Genomic DNA, 20,857 nt, shown 5'->3' on the forward strand with positions numbered 1-20,857 from the left:
TGTAGCGCAGTGTTAAATGTAGCTCAGTGTTCAATGTAGCTCAGTGTTCAATGTAGCTCAGTGTTAAATGTAGCTCAGTGTTAAAGGTAGCTCAGTGTTCAATGTAGCTCAGTGTTAAATGTAGCTCAGTGTTCAATGTAGCTCAGTGTTAAATGTAGCTCAGTGTTAAATGTAGCTCAGTGTTAAAGGTAGCTCAGTGTTAAAGGTAGCTCAGTGTTAAAGGTAGCTCAGTGTTAAAGGTAGCTCAGTGAGTAAACCGGTGAGTAAATTCTGAGGCTCTGCCCTTTTACTCTTTCACTGTGTGTGTGTTTATCAGTCCCCCGGAGTATATGTGGTAAATGGTCAATCTGAGAATGACTTCAATCGACATAGAAAAGCGTTATTATGGTATGTATTAAGCATCAGCAAAATTAGAGAAAGCAACTGCAGTGGAATATCATCTTTTATCAGTCTAAACATTTCCAACTATTCCTATGTGGGGATTGAATGGGTGGAGTTCAATTTATTGAACTATATATTATTTAATATATAACTGAGCTATTGGGTCAGGTATTTTGATGACGATGACCAATAAATGTTTTAGTCTCACTGCACTTCTCCTCCCATAGTTTCATGAGAGTGAGGTCCAAATGTCTCATACCACATTGAAAATCTGGGATTTTCCTTCATGTAATCATGAAAATAAACAGAAAATTTTAGGATTATGAAAAACCTAAAGCAAATGACCTTACTTCAAAGCATTGCAAGAACTACTTGAACTACTTGCACAATCCACAATACCTGACCTCAACCCCCATTGGGCATTTATGGGGGCACTTGAGAGACTCTGACAAAAGCCGAGCATTCGGTAACATCACAAGCTGCTCTCTGGCACATTGTCGTACCCTGCTGGGAGAGCATGGATCATCAGGAGTCTCAGGCAGACCACGCGCACGTAGCCATTAAAGCAAAAGGGGGACATACCACATCCTAAGAAATGATGAAATTCATGTGCATTTTTCAAAGATTCAACTTTTCACTCAAATTGTTATGCCGATGATATAATTTGTAATTTAAAAGTTTGTATTGAATTAGAAAAGAATGGAGCATTTTCACTGGGGGTCTCAGGCTTTTGGACCCCTGTGCATAACAAAATCACCTCTCAACAACAACGCCAAGGGTTTGAATCCTGACTGGGGGCTCTGTGTGGAGTCTGCCTCTTGCTGTTGTTCAGCTCTTAATCCCTCTACACACCTTATCCCTCTGCAGGTGAGGAGGGAGGCGGTCCAGACTACACCCATACAACCCTGACATACAGACTATACACTCACCAAGCACTTTATTTGGTATTTATTTGACTTTTTTTTTTTTTTTTTTACTTCTACTGCTGTAGCCTATGAACTTACGAGTTATGATGCATTGTTGTGTTCAGAGATGCTCTTCTGCATACCACTGTTGCAATGTGTGGTTATTTGCATTACTGTCACCTTCCTGTCAGCTATGACCAGTCCAGCTCTTCTCCCTTGACCTCTCTCATTAACAAGGCGTTTCTGTCTGCAGAACTGCTGCTGTTTTTTTTTTTACATTTATATTACTTTGAACAGATATTTGGTGGGTGCGTAGTGGATACATTCCCTTGTGATAAATGATGGTTGTTTCAAAAATGTCCAGCCACTTTAAGGCCATCGTGATCGATGGACGAGTGCTAACCTTGCTAAAGCAGGCGTCTCGAGCCGCCACGTACACTTTGAGCTTCTTCTCCCTCTCTTTCCTCTTCTCCTCCTCCTGCTGTGCAGTCGACTTCAGCTTCACTCTGCCATGCTGAGCGAGCGAGAGGGGGAGAGAAGAGAGAGAGAGAGAGAGAGAGAGAGAGAGGGAGAGGGAGAGAGGGGGGGAGAGAGGGAGAGAGAGAGAGAGAGAGAGGGAGAGGGAGAGAGAGAGAGAGAGAGGGAGAGGGAGAGGGAGAGGGAGAGAGGGGGGAGGGGGAGAGAGAGAGAGGGAGAGAGGGGGAAGGAGAGAGAGGGAGAGGGAGGAGGGGGGAGAGAGAGGGAGAGGGAGGAGGGGGGAGAGAGAGGGAGAGGGAGGAGGGGGGAGAGAGAGGGAGAGGGAGGAGGGGGGAGAGAGGGGGGAGGAGAAGCAGGCAGGAAGTAAGAGAAACAGGGAGAGATGGGCACCAAAAACGTGTTTTATTAACCGATTAATTTACACACGAGATGAGAAAAGATCTAATAAAACTCACCATCGTTTGGATTTTTGAAAAGGCCCCGAACCTGAAAACAGAAGATAAAGGAGGTAACCAATTTAAGATTTGACAGGCGACAGCCTCGCGACGCCTGCAACAGCTGAAACATCCGTCAGATAAATATCGCAAGCTCGTGCGCGAACGGGTCTGACAGCTTCGTCAAACAGAAGCGAGCTGGCAAGCAAAACACAAAATGCCAAGACGCTTTCCCTTAATATTGCGCGCATAACCATGTCATGATTAAAATGAGCATCCAATCGGTTGTCTATGCATGCCGTCAAGTAAAATACTGTCTGCGATAAGGGAGATGCCTGGACCCGATTTTTGAAACAGATGCAGCCAAAACCCCACACCCATACGAGCTCAAGGATAAGCTAACTCAGATGTCAAAAAACATAACAATTCATATGAAATTGGACTACATATCCAAATCGACATCTATAACGTTCCTTGCACGTTCGCCGAACTTGCCACAAAAAAAGGGTGTCCTGGTTGTTCGGCTCCTTAAATGATGGCAGTCTGGCACAAATTCCTCAAGAGTAGTCAACTTCAGCAGCTTCTCAGCCACTTCCGGCAGATTAAACGCGTTAACGTCAACCCTTTCCGTCGCTTCTTGATGTCGTCATCATATGTAGCCCAACAAATAAAAACATCAAACAACAGGTCTGTCGTTGCTAAGTACCGTGTCCCGGGCGGTATATGATATGGGCCGCTGATTTTCACATTTTTGGGCGGCCAAAAATGAGGTAGGGCTATATAGCGAATGGGGGAAAAGTATAGTATCCGTTTAGCGAAATACGTATCGAACAACTATACACAAAATCTTAAGAGTTCAGGGTTCATATTCGTAGCTTGCGGGTTTTAGCAAGTGGACGTAGTCTAACGTTACCTTGTGCTTTGTAGTTGTGCACTGTAATACAATTAACAGTCGGGAACCTTAACTTTTAGAATCGGCGCTTGAAATGTGCGTGCGCAAGAAAGAAGAACTTGGTTTTCCAGACTTTAGTTACCGGGGCCCACATCTCCGTAGAGTTAAACTCTTTCGTAGATTGTAATACTGAAGTTCTGATTTAAGTTGCAAACCCGTTCTTTCGCACACATGTAAGAAATTGTGCCGTTATGAAAAAACCTTTCGCTGAAAATTGAGTGCACATGCACGGCCCCCGCGATTAACCATCTGCGGCAATACTGTAAACCGCTTTCGGTGAGAAAATGGTATTATCAAAGCAGAGGCGTAAAAAGAAGAATTTTGCCGAGTGTGAAATTCAGGTTCTTGTAAAGGAGGTGGAGAGGAGACGCAGAATATTGTTTAACGGCGCGAGCATGGGCGTCAGCACCGGGCGGAAGCGCATGGAGTGGCAGAGAGTTTGTGTTGCGGTCAACGCCGTCAGCGCCGTGCACCGGTCGACGGAGGAAGTTAAGAAGAAATGGTTCGACATGAAAATGCTGGCCAAAAAGCGCATATCCGCGCACAGAGAGAGCGTCGGCGCCGCTGGGCGGAGCGTGAGGAGCCCGCCTCTCTCCGCCCTCGACGAGAGGCTGGCTTTCATCATGGAAGACATCCAGCCCTGCGGGGAGCTGCCCCCGCCCGACGAGTGCCCTGACACGGCAGAACCCACGAGTGTGAAAGCCGGTAAAGCCCGTTTTATTTTATCCACGACAGTGGATGAAAGAGGGTGAAGGCGGTTTTATATTCTTGGGAAAGAATGCACCAAGAGTCTATGAAAAATGTCTGCATGCGATGCGATTTATTTAGTTTCATAGCAGTCTTGAATTTAAATGTAATGAACTTTCCACCACAATGGAAATACGCTTCAAAACTTTCTTGTCCTATGCTTGGTAGTTTTACTGGATGGTTTTCCTACTTGATGAACCTCTTGTATTTTTCTGATGATTATCTAATAAAAGAAATCGGTCAATGCTAGAACGCAGCAAACAGTTCAGCAGTCCAACACCGTGCGTAATTTTCTGTGACTTTCAGAGCTGGAGGATGAAAAACCGGGCGTGCTGAGTGGGGAGGAGGTGCCGGAGTATCGGGAGGAGGTGCCGGAGGTCCATGGGGGGGTCCCGGAGGGGGGCCACAGTGCTGCAGGACCCAGCAGCATCTCCGGGGAGACAAGTGGGCGTGTCCCCACTGACTCCGCCCTACAGACACAGAGAGACCTCGTCAGATCCATTGAAAGCGTGACCACTGAACTGAAACACATTGGAAGTGTTCTATGCCAGATAAGTTCCACATTAAAAGAGCTAGTTAAAACGTACACTGTTTTTGTGTGATGGCTGATTTCAGAGACATCCATTGCCTTACATCAGGGGTGTCCAATCTTATCCAGAAAGGGCCGGTGTGTGTGCAGGTTGTTGTTTTAGCACAGGACTAAGACAGCTGATTCTACTCATCAAGGTCTTGATTAAAGACCATGATTAGTTCATTAGTATAATCAGGTGTGTTACTGTTGGGTTAAAACAAAAACCTGCACCCACGCCGGCCCTTTTAGGATAAGATTGGACACCACTGCCTTACATTATATTTATTTGGCAGACATTTGTCCAGAGGAAAGTACTGCGAGTGCATACCCAAGGTCAATTCCCATGGACTCAGCTATCCATAGCCATGAACATCCAGTCTAGTTCATAAGGTAAGCGTAGGCCAAGTCCATCAAGCTTTCGCATGTCATAAACTAGATGCGGCGTGATTACTGGAGATATGATAAAGAGCAACAACATCAAGACGGCTAAACAAGTGCAACATGGAAGAGCTAGAAGATCAAGATAAGAGTGATATTACATTGGCTGTAACCCTGCAGAGGTGTGAGTGCTGGGTTAATCCTGTTCCCTACACTGCTGTGTGTCAGTGAGTGCTGGGTTAATCCTGTTCCCTTCACTGTTGTGTGTCAGTGAGTGAGTGCTGGGTTAATCCTTTTCCCTACACTGATGTGTGTGAGTGCTGGGTTAATCCTGTTCCCTACACTGCTGTTTGTCAGAATGAGTGCTGGGTTGATGTTTCCCCCTACACTGCAGTGTGTCAGTGAGTGCTGGGTTAATCCTGTACAATGCAGTGTGTTTGAGGGAGTACTGGGTTAATCCTGTTCCCTACACTGCTGTGTGCCAGAGTGAGTGCTGGGTTAATCCTGTTCCCTACACTGCTGTGTGCCAGAGTGAGTGCTGGGTTAATCCTGTTCCCTACACTGGTGAATGCAGTCAGTGGCACCGACTACTGTTGGGAAACTGAACATTGCTGCTATTTGGGCGTTGATGTTGGCCTGTTCACCTGCAGTGTAATGGCACGTATGGGCCTGTCATAGTAACCTGTCCAAAAACGGCGGGCCTGATGGAGCTAAAGGAGGGCTGCCAGATCCCGACCTGTCTGCCAGCTCTCTTTGAAAAGAGCTGGGGCTCGTTTCACAAAATGTGTGACCTGCGAGCTGAGATCTGCGAGATGCCATAGATGTCTGCTGCTCTTTTTGGAGCGTCTCATGTAGAATCGCAAATGCAAGCCATGAACACAGGTGGCAAGCGTGTTCACCTAGGCCAGGGGTCGGCAACCCTGGTCCTGGAGAGCCGCAGGGTGTGCTGGCTTTCGTCTCCACCTTAAAATAAGCAACCGATTCAGACCCAAGAAACCAGGTGAGGTGAGAACTGTGCAATCAACGGCTTTCATTGATCAATTAATGCCAAGTAACAACGAAAGCCAGCACACCCTGCGGCTATCCAGGACCAGGGTTGCCGACCCCTGACCTAGGCAATCCGTTAATCAGCCTGATGGGCGGCCTGTAGCGTAGTGGTTAAGGTAAATGACTGGAACACACAAGGTCGGTGGTTCTAATCCCGGTGGTAGCCACAATAAGATCCGCACAGCCGTTGGGCCCTTGAGCAAGGCCCTTAACCCAGCATTGCTCCAGGGGAGGATTGTCTCCTGCTTAGTCTAATCAGCTGTACGTCGCTCTGGATAAGAGTGTCTGCCAAAATGCCAATAATGTAATGTAATGATGGTGCTGGGCTTTGTTTCTAACCCCCTTGATAAGGGAGTATGGTTGAGGTGTTAGGTTACAAAAACACTGAAGCAGGGAATGTATTCTTCCCTACAACAGCAACACTCCTAAGCTCTGTGGGCTGTCCATGTGTGTCTGAGAGGTGGAAAGATTTATATTGCAGTTAGAATTATAGGCCTACATAAAATAAAAACACAATTTTAAATAGAGGGGCGACATTGGCTCAGGCGGTAAGAGCAGTTGACTGGCAGTTGGAGCGTTGCCGGTTTGATCCCACCTTGGGTGTGTCAAAGTGTCCCTGAGCAAGACACCTGCGCCCAAAATGTTCCTGACAAGCTGGTTGGTGCCTTGCATGGCAGCCAAATCGCCAAATCGTTGGTGTGTGAGTGTGTGTATGAATGGGTTCATGAGAAGCATCAACAAAGGCGCTATATAAAGGCCAACCATTTAATTATTTATTTCATTTGACAATTACGTGTCCCTGGCAAACCTAATAGCCTACACTTAATAGATATGTTAGACATTTTGCTATTTGCAACATTCAAATTAAATCTACACGCCACCTAGAAGCCATCCAGCAATAATATCGGTTTAATATCGCCGGTGGGAAAGTGATGACACAAATCACAGTTACTCAAAATGTACAGTATCGTGCTCCCAGATTAACCACGGTAGATAATAGCCTAGCCTACTCTGTGACTGCCATCACATACAACTTGTTGGGCGATGTTTACAGCGTGGAAGCCTACCCATTTCTACACAAAAGTGTGTTCGTTCTTAGTCGGTGCCTTGATGATGGGAATTTGTAAACTAGCCTATCAGTCGCACCAAGGACTTTTGGGAGCCCAAGTACTAGGCCTACGTAGAAGTTTCACTTGACGCCTGTGTTGGGGCTTGGGAATCTGAATGAAATAAGAATTTACAATACGTCGTCGCTTTAACTGGACGGAAGGTTTGCTTACTCCATTGCTTTATCTGACAAGCCCAAGAAAGCTGACGGTGATGCGGAAAGCTGTCAGTGCCTTTTCTGAACTAAATCCCAGAGAGTGGAGGCTATTTAAAGTGCACTCTCATTATTACTTTCCAGAACGAAATTATTTTGAAAATAATTAAAGTATACAGTTCTTAGAATAAATTCCATCGGCTATGCGTACGTATTATTACCCGTCACTGTATGTAGCCAATACTTAAAATGGGCCGAGTTTTGTGAATTTCCCTACTGTAACATGTGAAAATGTATACTCGTAGTTTAAAAATAAACTTCACGGAGGCATAAGCCGCATATACGTATGTACCCAACGTCAGGGGACACTTGAAACGAGAGAAGGTGATTTCTGTCAAGAAGGTTACAATTAAATGAACTATTTCATTAACTCCGTACATATCTGAAGGGGGGGCGTGATCACGGAAGATTCCTTCTGGATTTCAGCACTACCAGAGGACACGCCGTATTTTCGTGGAAAAAATCGGTTCTGCGAGAGGTCTGTAGCCATCGCAGTTTTATTTGCGATTCGCAAGGGATGCATTTTCATCTCTTCGTGAAACGAGCCCTGCCCTCTGCTCAGCTGGCTCTCCTCGGCCTCAGCCTGGCGCCAGTCCAACGCCACACCTCCTGCAGCTGTGGGGAGAGCCAGCTCAGTCCAACACCACTCCTCCTGCAGCTGTGGGGAGAGCCAGGGAGTCCCTCCCACTCTCTGTCACGCAGTTTCAGAGAAAACGAAACTCTCTCTCTGTTTGCGTCAAATAACTAGGTGGGTCTGCTCAGAACTAGGAAATATCTCTTTCACACGCCGATTCAGAGAAACTACACTACCTTCTGAATAAAAACTGATCTCATCAGTTTTTTTTTAGCCATTTTTTTGTAAAATGGCTGAAGGTGGCGTTTTACTGGATCAGGACCAGTTCAGCTGTTCGATCTGTCTGGATCTACTGAAGAATCCGGTGACTATTCCCTGTGGACACAGTTACTGTATGGGCTGTATTCAGGGCTGCTGGGATCAGGATGATCATACTGGTGTCTATAGCTGTCCCCAGTGCAGAGAGACCTTCACCCCAAGGCCTGTTTTAAGAAGAAACACCATGTTTGCTGAAGTGGTGGAGAAACTGAAGAAGACAGGACTCCAAGCTGCTCCTCCTGCTCACTGTTACGCTGGACCTGGAGACGTGGCGTGTGATGTCTGCACTGGGAGAAAGCACAAAGCTGTCAAGTCCTGCCTGGTGTGTCTGGCCTCTTACTGCGAAACTCACCTCCAGCCTCACTATGAATCTCCTGCCTTTAAGAAGCACAAACTGGTGAAAGCCACTGGAAACCTGCAGGAGAATATCTGCTCTCATCATGACGAACCACTGAAGATTTACTGTCGTACCGATCAGCAGTGTATCTGTTATCTGTGTACAATGGATGAACACAGAGGCCATGATACAGTCTCAGCTGCAGCAGAAAGGACTGAGAAACAGGTAGGGCTGAAACTTACACATAACACTCATGCTATTTTATCAGTAATTACAGATATTATCTTGATATTTAGCTATGATTTATACATTTGAAAAGGACTCAGTAGCACAATGATTTCCTGGTCTGAAGTCCACAGTGATCAAGCAGTAAGAGCAGGAAGTGAACCCAAGTCAGCTCTGTGTGACAGCTCTGTTCACCCCCCTCACCCCCCTATTCACTCCCTGAATGAGAATCAACACGGCTGGAGGAGCTAGTTCACTCACACAGTTTAGAAGCTTTAGCTATGAGGCCAGTACACTTCCACACACTGACCTGCTGTACCTCAAGCAATACAATAAGGTTCCATGAATTTGCGTTTACCTATTTGGTTGTTAAAATGAATTAATTATATACGAATACATAATTTAAGAATGAAATAGACTTTTCATTGAAATTCACTTTTCAAATGTAACAAATCCAGTTTCATGTATTTGAGAACATTTATCTAATGTAGTAATTACTTGGATATTTCCACATTAGCAAGCCATAGGATGAATGTATAATTAATAAACCAAAAATAAATACATGAAGTTTTTTTTCCAGTATGAATTGGCATGAAGTAATGGAGTTGATAACATGAATTAATTATGTACAGATACCTAAACCAAGCGGTATAGATGAATTACTCAGTTGTGAGTTATTTGCATTATTATTTGCACATGTAAATTGTTACCAGTTTACCGTTTTGAATGATAAAATGTAGTTCAACATTGTTATATGATATAATACAATATAATTATGATAATAAACCTGGGGAGAAATGATCAATCTATCCACAGAAGCAGCTGGGGGCGACACAGAGTAAATTCCAGCAGAGAATCCAGGAGAGAGAGAAGGAGCTGCAGGATCTGAGACAGGCTGTGCAGTCACTCAAGGTGGGTACTGACCACAGGAGAAGACAACAGCTGGCTGCTGGAAGAGCCATTTCAGGGCTCAGTCAGGGCTCTCCTCCAGTCAGCCAGTGAGGAGCCCAGTGTTGGGCCACTTTCCAGCCCTGTGGGGCTCAATCCCACTGAGCCACACTGTGGGGAACAGGCTGTCTGGGGTCCCAGTAAGAGCTGAGTGAAAGGCCTAGTTAAAATGTATAGCCCTCCTCTGTCTGTGTCTCCTAACAGCGCTCTGCACAGGCAGCAGTGGAGGACAGTGAGAGGATCTTTACTGAGATGATCCACTCCATTGAGAGAAGGTGCTCTGAGGTGAAAGAGCTGATCAGAGATCAGGAGAAGGCTGAAGTGAGTCAGGCTGAAGGACTCCTTGAGCGACTGGAGCAAGAGATTGCTGAGCTGAGGAGGAGAGACGCTGAGCTGAAGCAGCTTTCACACACAGAGGATCACATCCATTTCCTCCAGGTAACATTACTGGCTCTCTGACAGTCTGCACATGTACACTGTACATACATGTGAGGTGTGTTCCTCATTTACAAAGATCTGCTCCTGGCACCTGCACAGGAATCTGTGCTGAGACTGTTCTCTGTCTGTGTGACTGTCTGCAGAGCTGTCAGTCTCTCTGTGCCCCTCCTGGACCTGGAGACTTACCCAGCATCACTGTCAGTCCACACGTCTCTTTTGAGGCTGTGAGGAAATCTGTCTCTGAACTGAAAGAGCGACTGGAGGACGTTTTCAAGGCGGAGTTGGTCAAAGTTTCTGGAAAAGGTTGGTGGACAAACCCTGCAGCAGAAAGTGTGTTTAGGCACTGCACACAACACACTGGTGAGATTCACTTTTACATCATGAAAGGCACTATCACAGGTTATATATTATTAATGAGAGGAGTGAGTGACATTTCAGTCTGTCTCACAGGTTAAATATCACAGTGTGGAGTGACACTTGAAGCTCCAAATGAGCCACAATATGTGTAGGGATGAGACATTGAAAGCACCCAGTCTGTTATGAGGCAGTCTATCTGGCGAGAGTATGACCATAAACCTGTTCAGTCAAAGCTTTGTTTACGCTTCAGAGAACAAATTATCTCCAGTCTTTACTTGCTAGGATGCAAGCTGCTGTGGAGAGATGAGAGGAGACTGCAAGGTTTAGAAAGATTCCTTTCAGAGATGCCAAATGAAGATCCTCTCAAACTCAGTATTTTATCATAAAACATTTCCATCTTGTCTCATCTCACTGCATCTTTGCTCAGTTTTAGAAGAATAGCTGGGATTGATACTGATGCTGGATCCTTCATGTATTTCAACAGTATATCAGTTAATTCATGTTAATGCCATTTTCATCTACCTTATTGTAAAGTGTGACCAATATTTTTCCACTGTGAAATTAGCATTATATTTCACTGGGAAATGATAAAAGAAGGTAATCTTTAAGAGCTCACGTTGTGATCTCTCTCCACAGTGGGAGAAGTCCATATTGTTGGCCCTGAAGAGCCCAAGACCAGAGAGGACTTCTTACAATGTGAGTCTGTATTTCAGCCCCGATGCAAAGAATGAAGCAACATGAGATTATGGGGGAATATGAAGAAGTAGATTATAATTTATAATTTTCTATATTCATAACTGGCTGGCTTTAGAGATCTCATACATCTTCTCCTCCATCAGATCTCTGTTAATTCAGCTGCAGTCATCCTGGTATTAAACAAACAGATCACACAGTACATCGCGTATGTACTTGGACAGCTGGTAGAGTTTCAGTTCTTTTGGCAACAGAACATTATGAAAAGAAATCATAATTTGAAATGAAACAATGAATATGAAGTTAAAGTGCAGACTGCCCCTTTACTTCGAGGGTTTTAGCATCAATATCCGGTGATGTGTGTAGGAATTACATTCCTTTTCATACATAGCCCCCCCCCCCCTCCCTTCTTTTTTATGGACCAAAAGTAATTGGACAGTTGGCTTCTCAACTGCTTCTGAATAGTTAGGTATATTCAATTGCTTCCTTTGTGAAGGCATAAGAGAGCCTTCAGTATTTTGATTCTTGGCTTTTGATTGCCTTTGGAGTCTGTCTTGATACACCCTCCAATGAGTGTGAAGGAGTTTGATTGAACTTGAGCAGATCTGTGGAATACAGAATTCATGATGGCAGCAAGGAGTGAAGAACATGGTGAAGTTTCTTTTTTTTCAAGTGCAGGTTCTCCAAATTGAAGTGCCAATATTTACAGTGAACAAAACTATATATAATACGACATCAGCTGTTATAATATTTTTTACTTTATTACACCTTCATATTCATGTGATTATCTAATCAGCCAAATGTGTGGCAGCAATGCAATGCATAAAATCATGTAGATACGGGTCAGGAGCTTCAGTTACTGTTCACATCACCCATCAGAATGGGGATACAATGTGATCCAAGTGACTTTGACCGTGGAATGATTGTTGGTAGCAGACAGAGTGGTTTGAGTATCTCAGAAACTGCTGATCTCCTGGGACACACTTGCACACTCTAGAGTTTGCAATGGTGCAAAAAACAAAAACAGCAGTTCAGCAGACAGAAAGGCCTTGTTAATGAGAGACATCAGAGGAGAAAAGCCAGGCTGGTCAAAGCTGACAGGAAGGTGACAGTAATGCAAGTAACCACACATCATAACAGTGGCATGCAGAAGAGCATCTTTGAACCCACAACACATCATAACTCGAAGTGGATAGGCTACAGCAGTAGAAGTTTAATAAGTCTAATTAATACCTAATAAAGTGGTCGGTGACTGTTCATGCAAAAATAAAATAATGTGAGAATGCAGCAAGGTGCAAAATTTGACTCTGCCTTCAAGGCCCAATGTTGACATTTGCTCTGTGGGTTGAGTGGACTAATCTTCAGGGGCTCATTTGCTCTGTGGGTTGAGTGGACTAATCTTCAGGAGCTCATTTGCTCTGTGGGTTGAGTGGACTAATCTTCAGGAGCTCATTTGCTCTGTGGGTTGAGTGGACTAATCTTCAGGAGCTCATTTGCTCTGTGGGTTGAGTGGACTAATCTTCAGGAGCTCATTTGCTCTGTGGGTTGAGTGGACTAATCTTCAGGAGCTCATTTGCTCTGTGGGTTGAGTGGACTAATCTTCAGGAGCTCATTTGCTCTGTGGGTTGAGTGGACTAATCTTCAGGAGCTCATTTGCTCTGTGGGTTGAGTGGACTAATCCTCAGGAACTCTAAACTCGGCACTTTAAGTAGCTCCTCCCCCAGCTGAACCTCCATAAACAATATAGTCATATTTAAACTATGTGCATCTATGTAGTGCATCTAACAACAACAACAATTTAACAGAAAGATTTACACGGCAAACATTTTTACACATTTAAAATGATAGATAAACGCACCAGACTCGCACCAGCAGGCCCTTTCCCATACAAGAGAGAGAGAAAAAACTAGTGATGCCGACACCTTACAAGACATGGCAGACCTTGCCACATTAATAAATTACACACACAAAACACAATTCTACCCATGATGCAAAACCACTGCATGGAAGAACTGCCTGTGTGTGCCTATACTGCATATAATTAGAGCAAAACGTGGAGCAAATCATAAAGGTTCGGCACGGAATCAGCCTGTGGCATTTCTTCTTCTGTGGAGAGCAGTCACTGACACATCCAGTCCTGCTTCCTGAGGAGGGTTTCTGATCTGTCCACCTGGTGTTTGGGGGTTTTTCTTCATTATGGTGAGAATGTGAACTGTCGGTCTTCCTTGGCCTACCAGCCTCTTTGCAAATACTGAGCTCAGCAGTGCTGTCTTTCTTAAGGATGTTCCCAGCTGTTTATTTTGGAAAGCCTATTGTTCAGCCTGACGGTTATTTTCTTATTTCTCAGCCTCATAATGGCTTCCTTCCACTGTCATTGGCACAACTCAGGGCCTCATGTTGGCAAACACCAATGAGGTGACTGCAAAGGCACTCAGAAGCCTAGAATCAAGACTAGATACTCAAAGCTTTCATATACCTGCACTAAAGAAGCGATTGAATACACCTGACTATTCAGAATCCGCTGAAAACCCAACCATCCATTTACTTTTGGTCCCTTAAAATGAGAGGACTATGTATACAAATGGTGATTCCTAAACTCATCAGCTAAATGGTAAATGGTTGGCATTTATATAGAGCCTTTATCCAATTGATGCTTCTCATTCACCCATTCATACACACACTCACACACCGACGGCGATTGGCTGCCATGCAAGGCACTGACCAGCTCGTCAGGAGCATTTTGGGGTTAGGTGTCTTCCTCTCATTGCTCAACCCTCCGACTGCCAGACGACTGCTCTTACTGCCTGAGCCAATGAGACGACTGCTCTTACTGCCTGAGCCAATGAGACGACTGCTCTTACTGCCTGAGCCAATGAGACAACTGCTCTTACTGCCTGAGCCATGTCGCCCATGTCACCGATTATGGACGTAAATAAAGAGCCAAATGAACAGAAATTGTTGGAATACATACAGACGGCACTGTATATGATAATATGTGTCCTTCAGTCTGTAAAATATGAATATATAGTAATAAAACAAGAATTACCATCATCATAGTGGGTGAAAATGTTAAATGTTGAAACCACTTTCAAATAACACAAAACAGTACAACAAACAAATAACACTACAATATAAAACAATCAACAGCAAGTGCAATAAAAGCAAAACAAAAAATCTGTGTAAACACTGACATCCTATCGATTTCACATACAGTTCTTTTGTAGTGGATTTAAAAGCATTCAACCATATCAAAGCATTCAGCTTTAAGTCATTTTGCAGTCCAAAGGGACAGAATACATAAATTCCCTTTTTTCTCGTGGGACACTGGACACAAAAGTATACCAATGTTCAAGTTGTTGCCAAAGCTGGACATCCTACCCGAGAGTATAGCTCACAATGGTGAGTCAAGGCTTTGCAGTTTGTTCTAAATCCAGCATGCAGAGATTGAGCAGAAGTGTGCATATATAAGAGATCACCATAGTCCAGCACAGGCAGAAAGGTGGCAGTCTCTTTTTCATCTTAAAAGAAAAATACGGCTTATTTCTGAAATAAAAACTAAAATTAAGCCTCAATTTCTACACCAGTTACTGTACACGTGGCTTCAAAGTAAGAGAATGGTCAATCAAAATGAACGCTCTCAATAACCTTTCCCTCAAGAGGGGCCACTAAACACCATTCAGTTTGAAAACAACATGAGTATGTTAAAAAGCCTCTGCTTTGAAATATTATGGTCTGCTATATTAGTCAATAAAAAGAGATTTGGTCATTATTGAGGTTCTGTCTCTGCAGATTGTTTCTAGCCAAATTAGTTGGAGATGGGCCAAATTCTCACCATATCCCCAAAGCAAATTTTAAATAGCGGAAAAATCTGCCTGGAGCATATTAAATTGGGAATATGCATTTTGTTCAGTATGACCCAAGGAATCAGATGACAGAATTTTAGATTCTAGGACACAGATTATGTGCAGTTGTGATAACTGAGTAGGGGGAGGATAAGAACATACCTGCAGTTTCATTCCCCAAAGACCACAGTTAATGCTGCCATTTTGTAAAGAAATAAAAAATTGTTCAAAAACAGCCGTTCATGCTTTTATCCCTAATTAAAATGTAAATGTGAGGGTAAGGACATCAATGAAGAAAATATTGAATATTTCACCAATGCAAATGGTACCCCCTTCTCTTCTCCTCCATCAGATTCCTGTCAGCTCACACTGGACCCCAACACAGCGTGTGAATACCTCCGTCTGTCTGAGGGGAACAGAGAGGTGACCAGTGTGGGAGAGATCCAGTCTTATCCTGATCATCCAGAGAGATTTGACTACTGGTGGCAGGTGCTGTGCACAGAGGGTCTGTCTGGACGCTGTTACTGGGAGGCTGAGTGGAGTGGAGATGGGGTTTATATAGCAGTGTCATATAAAGACATCAGCAGGAAAGGAGAGGTTGATGACGCTGCTCTGGGATGTAATGACAAGTCCTGGGCTTTGTTCTGCTCTCGCTCTGGTTACTCTTTCTGGCACAATAATAAGGACACTAAAATCCCTGTTCCCCCCTCCTCCAGAATAGGAGTGTACCTGGATCACAGGGCAGGAACTCTGTCCTTCTACAGCGTCTCTGACACAATGACCCTCCTGCACACAGTCCAGACCACATTCACTCAGCCCCTCTACCCTGGGTTTTGGCTTTATAATTATAAATCCTCTATAAAACTGTGTGATCTGGGTTGAGTCAGAAACTGAAGGGAAGATCAGCTGTAATTAAAGAGAGGGAAAAACAGTGAGATGAAACAGTGAAATGAGATAGAAAATGAATTAAATGAAATATTGGGCTGGCTCATTACACCAAGGGCCGAGTTTCACCTTGATATGCAGCTTCACAAACCTGTTTTAATAAGATTTGGTGAAGTCACTGTTGTGACTCCATTTTGATGATTTAGGAGTGCTTAATGGATGATTTTTGAGACGCCTTTAGAAGTATTACATCGCTGTACAGGGCGTTCAGTGCTGCAGCACCCAGGCTCTGGAATGACCTTCCTGGGTGCAATAGGACTTCTGAATCCATCCAGTCTTTCAGAACACAGTTAAAACCTGTCTGTTTAGGGAGGCCTATCACACTGGTCATCACACATAGCATTTCTCTACTCATTGGCGGTTCTCCTCCCTGCTGGTTCCTTGTAAACATTGTTTTTATAGCTTGCTCTTTTTTTTACTCTTGCTTTTTGTGTTGCTTCTTGTATTGTTATTAATCATCCATCCATCCATCCATTATCTGAACCCGCTTATCCTGATCAGGGTCGCAGGGGGGCTGGAGCCTATCCCAGCATACATTGGGCGAAAGGCAGGAATACACCCTGGACAGGTCGCCAGTCTATCTCAGGGCACACACACCATTCACTCACACACTCATACCTACGGGCAATTTAGACTCTCCAATCAGCCTAACGTGCATGTCTTTGGACTGTGGGAGGAAACCGGAGTACCCGGAGGAAACCCACGCAGACACGGGGAGAACATGCAAACTCCGCACAGAGAGGCCCCGGCCGACGGGGATTCGAACCCAGGACCTCCTTGCTGTGAGGCGTGTTATTAATCAATTTTAAAAAAATTATTATTATTTTTGAAATGTACTGTACAGTGCTTTGAGCTTGGGAAAAACGTTTCACAAATAAAATGTATTATTATGAATATAATATACTAGAGACAACTAACAATGTTGTCTGACATGGTAATATATGAAAACCTGTTTTAAAGACGCTTTTAACAAAATTGAAAATAAATTATTTTTGAAAAGTGATGCTTTTTGGATTTGGGAGCTTCTTACACGTTCATAATGTAAGTTCCTGTTTGTGTGTCAATAACATTTTACTACATGGTGGGAATGTCTCACCCATTGTGAGACGGTATCAGGTTATTGTTTTAATATTCAGAAATTATGACATTATTGACACTAACTTTAACTTTTAAATTTCCTCCTGTAAGACATTCATGATTTGAACTCCTAACGTATGGAATTACTGACCTCAGGTAATTAATAATTTGCATTAATGGCATTTGGCTGATGCTCTTATTCAGAGTGGTATACAACAAAGAGGAAAATTCTATTTCAACTGCTAACAGTACAACAAAGATAAGGACTAGGGCCTATTTGATTATTGATAAATATATATATTTCTTTTAATGCACAAACATTTTGGAAAGATTTTCATCTCTTTTTAAGATATTCTATACATTATTTATAGACTTCTTTTTAAATTATTATGTGTTGTCTGCATGTTTTGCATGTTTCATTTTCAGTAAAAAACCTTCCTACTGGGCCTTTCAATTGCGTCTGCTGTTCTGTTTCTATTTTGTATTAATAATGTAATAATGCTGTGAAATCAGAGGTTAATAAAACATTTTTATCAGATTTTATCTGCACCTAAATTCAAACATTTCACAATTTCTCAAACTTCCTGTGAGTAAGGAGGAGCTTTGGATTTCCAGGTCACTGATTGGTCAGGGCAGGAGTCCTGAGATTTGATTGGTCAGGACTGGGGTGCTGAGATGTGATTGGTCAGGGTTGGACACACAAGCTTCCAGGTGGAGCATGAATCCCGGAAGAGCTGGAGGAGAAGATGCACTTTCGGTCCTCACCAGCAGATGGCGCCAGAAAGCGCTGTGTGAGAGGTCCTTTGAGATGAAAAAATATACAAGATTCCATATCAGCGTTTTTATCCCTGATATTTCCTGCTACTTCAGCATTTTGTATTGTATGTTGAATGCTATAGTTATAGTTATAGTAAACTATCCACACCACAGAAACCCAAAGACCATGGAGGGTTATCAGCCCCAAAATTCAGAGTCTGTCATCTCACCACCCATCTTCAACACATTAATAATTGCCTACAGAGAGACCAACAAAAACAACACCCATGGCTGGACATTGAACAATATGAATGCCAACAATCTATCACTATTAGATCTCCCATTTCTCTCAAAGTCAATTAGAAAACACAATTAAAAAAACAAAACCTTTAATTGCCGTGACTCGTGAAAACTCAACCAAATCAGAGGTCATCTGCTGATCCCAAATAAATTCACACCAGTATGGCATAATCCTGACTTCCAAATTAAAAATAAACCTCTATCATTCAACTCATGGAGGAAATCAGGCATTACACATCACAGACACTTCTGTGAAGACCATTCACTAATACCACACGAGTCACTGAGACACAGGTATGATATCGGGGGTAGCAGCTTCCTGCAATACTCTCTAAAATACTGTCTAAAAGGTAAAATCAACCTATCTAACAGCACACTTCTACCACCTCCACTGATTGATCAACTCAACCAAAAAAACCTTCTCAAAAAAATAATTATTGTCAAGAATAGACAATTCCACAGTCAAAGTCACTTAGATAACATTTATTACCCATTCTGACATTTGGTCTGAAAAACAGCTGAGCCTCTTGACCACGTCTGCATGCTTGTATGTATTTAGTTGCCGCCACATGATTGGCTGATTAACTATTGGCATTAACAAGTTGGTGTACAGGTCTACCTAATAAATTGCTCACTGAATGTATCAGCACGCAGTTTAGACCCTGGATAAAATAGTACAGTAAAATGAGGAGTATGAACCTGATAAACATTCATGTAGAGGTTACAGTGTGTATCAGAAACACAGAGTCAGAGACTTGTCCCAAAGCCACTCCAGCATTGTCTTGGCTGTATGTTCCAGGTCATTGTCGTGCTGAGAGGTGAACCGTCGCCCCAGTCTGAGGTTGTGTGCACTTCCACACACTGACCTGCTGTACCTCAAGCAATACAATAAGGTTCCATGATTTTTGTTTACCAATTTTGTGTGTCAGAGTGAGTGCTGGGTTAATCCTGTTCCCTACACTGCTGTGTGCCAGAGTGAGTGAGTGCTGGGTTAATCCTGTTCCCTACACTGCTGTGTGTCAGAGTGAGTGAGTGCGGGGTTAATCAAGTTCCCTTCATTGTTGTGTATCAGAGTGAGTGCTAGGTTAATCCTGTTCCCTATACTGCTGTGTGTCAGAGTGAGTGTTGGGTTAATCCTGTTCCCTATACTGTTGTGTATCAGAGTGAGTGTTGGTTTAATCCTGTTCCCTACACTGGTGTGTCAGAGTGAGTGCTGGGTTAATCCTGTTCCCTACCCTGCTGTGTGCCAGAGTGAGTGAGTGCTGGGTTAATCCTGTTCCCTACACTGCTGTGTGCCAGAGTGAGTGCTGGGTTAATCCTGTTCCCTACACTGGTGAGTGCAATCAGTGGCACCGACTACTGTTGGGAATTTGCTATTTGGGCGTTGATGTTGGCCTGTTCACCTGCAGTGTAACGGCACGTATGGACCTGTCCAAAAACGGCGGGCCTGATGGAGCTAAAGGAGGGCTGCCAGATCCCAACCTGTCTGCCAGCTCTCTTTGAAAAGAGCTGGGGCTCGTTTCACAAAATGTGTGACCTGCGAGCTGAGATCTGCGAGATGCCATAGATGTCTGCTGCTCTTTTTGGAGCGTCTCATGTAGAATCGCAAATGCAAGCCATGAACACAGGTGGCAAGCGCGTTCACCTAGGCAATCCGTTAATCAGCCTGATGGGCGGCCTGTAGCGTAGTGGTTAAGGTAAATGACTGGAACGCGGCGGCCAGCCGTGTGTAGGTGTAGAGCCCTACGATGGTCACCACGGCTCGAATCCGCCCTTTGCCAAACCATGACATAAATAATGGAAACTATTTCCTTGTAGAATTGTCCCATAATCATGTTTGTCGTGTCATTAGATCTCCAGCTCCATTTCACTATGGATAGGAAATCCTTTCTGCCATCATTCTACTTAATAGTTATCTCAAATACAATAAGGTATTTGGCTCTGTCCCCCACTGTTCACTCTGAACAATATGGGATATGCAATTTGTTTAAAGTACATTGTTTTTAATGGCTGTTATTGTAACTCTGAGAATGTTTTTTACATTTTTTAATTTTATTGTTTCAAATTGTTAAAATTAGGGATATGTTACGGCCCCCTGCTCTGTGCTACTTATTCTGGCGTTACTTCACAGGTGCCTTGTTGGCGGAGTACCAGGTCATTTGCGCAATTGGGAGCACCTGTGACCAGATGTTAAAATGTACCTGACTCTTGCCTGAAGGAGGGAACTCTCTTCCCACGTACCTGTTGGTTCTTTTTGGGTTTGCATGAGACAACATTGCTTCAGCATACTTTTCACACATCCACTCACTCACACTACTGATGCAACTGACTTTCACACTACACATTTTTGTTAACTGGTTATTTCAAATAAATTTGACCTTGTTTTTTAAATGCGTCAGTGTGCGTCTCCCTCTTTGTCACGGCCAATGAGCCAGGTCGTGACCGATAATGAAGTACATAATAATATCAAGCAGGAAATAAAATGAAAGGTAGGCAGCTGGTTGGATGTTGGGTAAAAGTTTTTATGGCAACTGAAGGAGAACAATATTTACAACTTGTCTACTATCCATGCACACAGATACAGACAATTGCCAAAATATCCACTCACTGAGAACTTTATTAGGAACACCTGTACACCTACTTAGATGTAGAACTGACATTACATCACTACTGACATTAGATCAATTATTGCAATTTATTACATACACAAAAAAAGATTACAATGTTATATACAGTGCCATCTGTAATGTATAGGACAAAGACATTTTTTTTTTTGGCTCTGTTCTCCACAATTTTAGATTTGTAATAAAAAATGCATGAAGGGCATGTTTACA

General features: G+C 43.5%; 3 protein-coding genes across 4 annotated transcripts in view; 2 read left to right on the forward strand and 1 right to left on the reverse strand.

Annotated features, from left to right (window-relative positions):
* The window catches only part of rabggta (Rab geranylgeranyltransferase subunit alpha), a 24,424-nt gene extending 20,770 nt beyond the window's left edge, over positions 1-3,654 (reverse strand). Inside the window, exons 1-3 of one of the 2 annotated variants that reach the window (XR_009708528.1) lie at positions 2,693-3,654; positions 2,219-2,249; positions 1,690-1,800 (exon numbers count right to left, since the gene is read on the reverse strand). Coding sequence is in view for 1 of the 2 variants with exons in the window: in XM_061238549.1 (XP_061094533.1) it covers positions 1,690-1,800; positions 2,219-2,221 (114 nt within the window). In the remaining variant the exon portion in view is untranslated. The remainder of the gene's footprint in view (positions 1-1,689; positions 1,801-2,218; positions 2,250-2,692) is intronic. The other variant, XM_061238549.1, reaches the window with a different exon arrangement.
* Positions 2,826-4,674, forward strand: LOC133126385 (myb/SANT-like DNA-binding domain-containing protein 4). The gene is made up of 2 exons (XM_061238563.1): positions 2,826-3,854; positions 4,203-4,674. The coding sequence occupies exons 1-2, from the start codon at positions 3,434-3,436 to the stop codon at positions 4,496-4,498; spliced, it is 717 nt and encodes a 238-aa protein (XP_061094547.1). The 5' UTR covers positions 2,826-3,433; the 3' UTR covers positions 4,499-4,674.
* A 1,749-nt stretch (positions 4,675-6,423) lies between these two features.
* On the forward strand, positions 6,424-16,531 carry LOC133126375 (tripartite motif-containing protein 16-like). The gene is made up of 6 exons (XM_061238553.1): positions 6,424-8,667; positions 9,484-9,579; positions 9,820-10,053; positions 10,197-10,356; positions 11,047-11,106; positions 15,298-16,531. The coding sequence occupies exons 1-6, from the start codon at positions 8,077-8,079 to the stop codon at positions 15,825-15,827; spliced, it is 1,671 nt and encodes a 556-aa protein (XP_061094537.1). The 5' UTR covers positions 6,424-8,076; the 3' UTR covers positions 15,828-16,531.
* The last annotated feature ends 4,326 nt before the right edge of the window (positions 16,532-20,857 follow it).

This window comes from Conger conger, chromosome 4 (assembly GCF_963514075.1).
Source record: "Conger conger chromosome 4, fConCon1.1, whole genome shotgun sequence".
NCBI classification, from domain to species: Eukaryota; Metazoa; Chordata; class Actinopteri; order Anguilliformes; family Congridae; genus Conger; species Conger conger.

What these genes read in the sequence shown, in the direction of transcription:
- LOC133126385 (XM_061238563.1), top strand. Translation starts at nt 3,434, where the DNA reads ATGGTATTATCAAAGCAGAGGCGTAAAAAGAAGAATTTTGCCGAGTGT. An exon ending in ACCCACGAGTGTGAAAGCCG is followed by an intron (nt 3,855 to 4,202) that starts GTAAAGCCCGTT and finishes TGTGACTTTCAG; the next exon opens with AGCTGGAGGATGAAAAACCG.
- LOC133126375 (XM_061238553.1), top strand. Translation starts at nt 8,077, where the DNA reads ATGGCTGAAGGTGGCGTTTTACTGGATCAGGACCAGTTCAGCTGTTCG. An exon ending in CAGAAAGGACTGAGAAACAG is followed by an intron (nt 8,668 to 9,483) that starts GTAGGGCTGAAA and finishes ATCTATCCACAG; the next exon opens with AAGCAGCTGGGGGCGACACA. An exon ending in GGTCAAAGTTTCTGGAAAAG is followed by an intron (nt 10,357 to 11,046) that starts GTTGGTGGACAA and finishes CTCTCTCCACAG; the next exon opens with TGGGAGAAGTCCATATTGTT.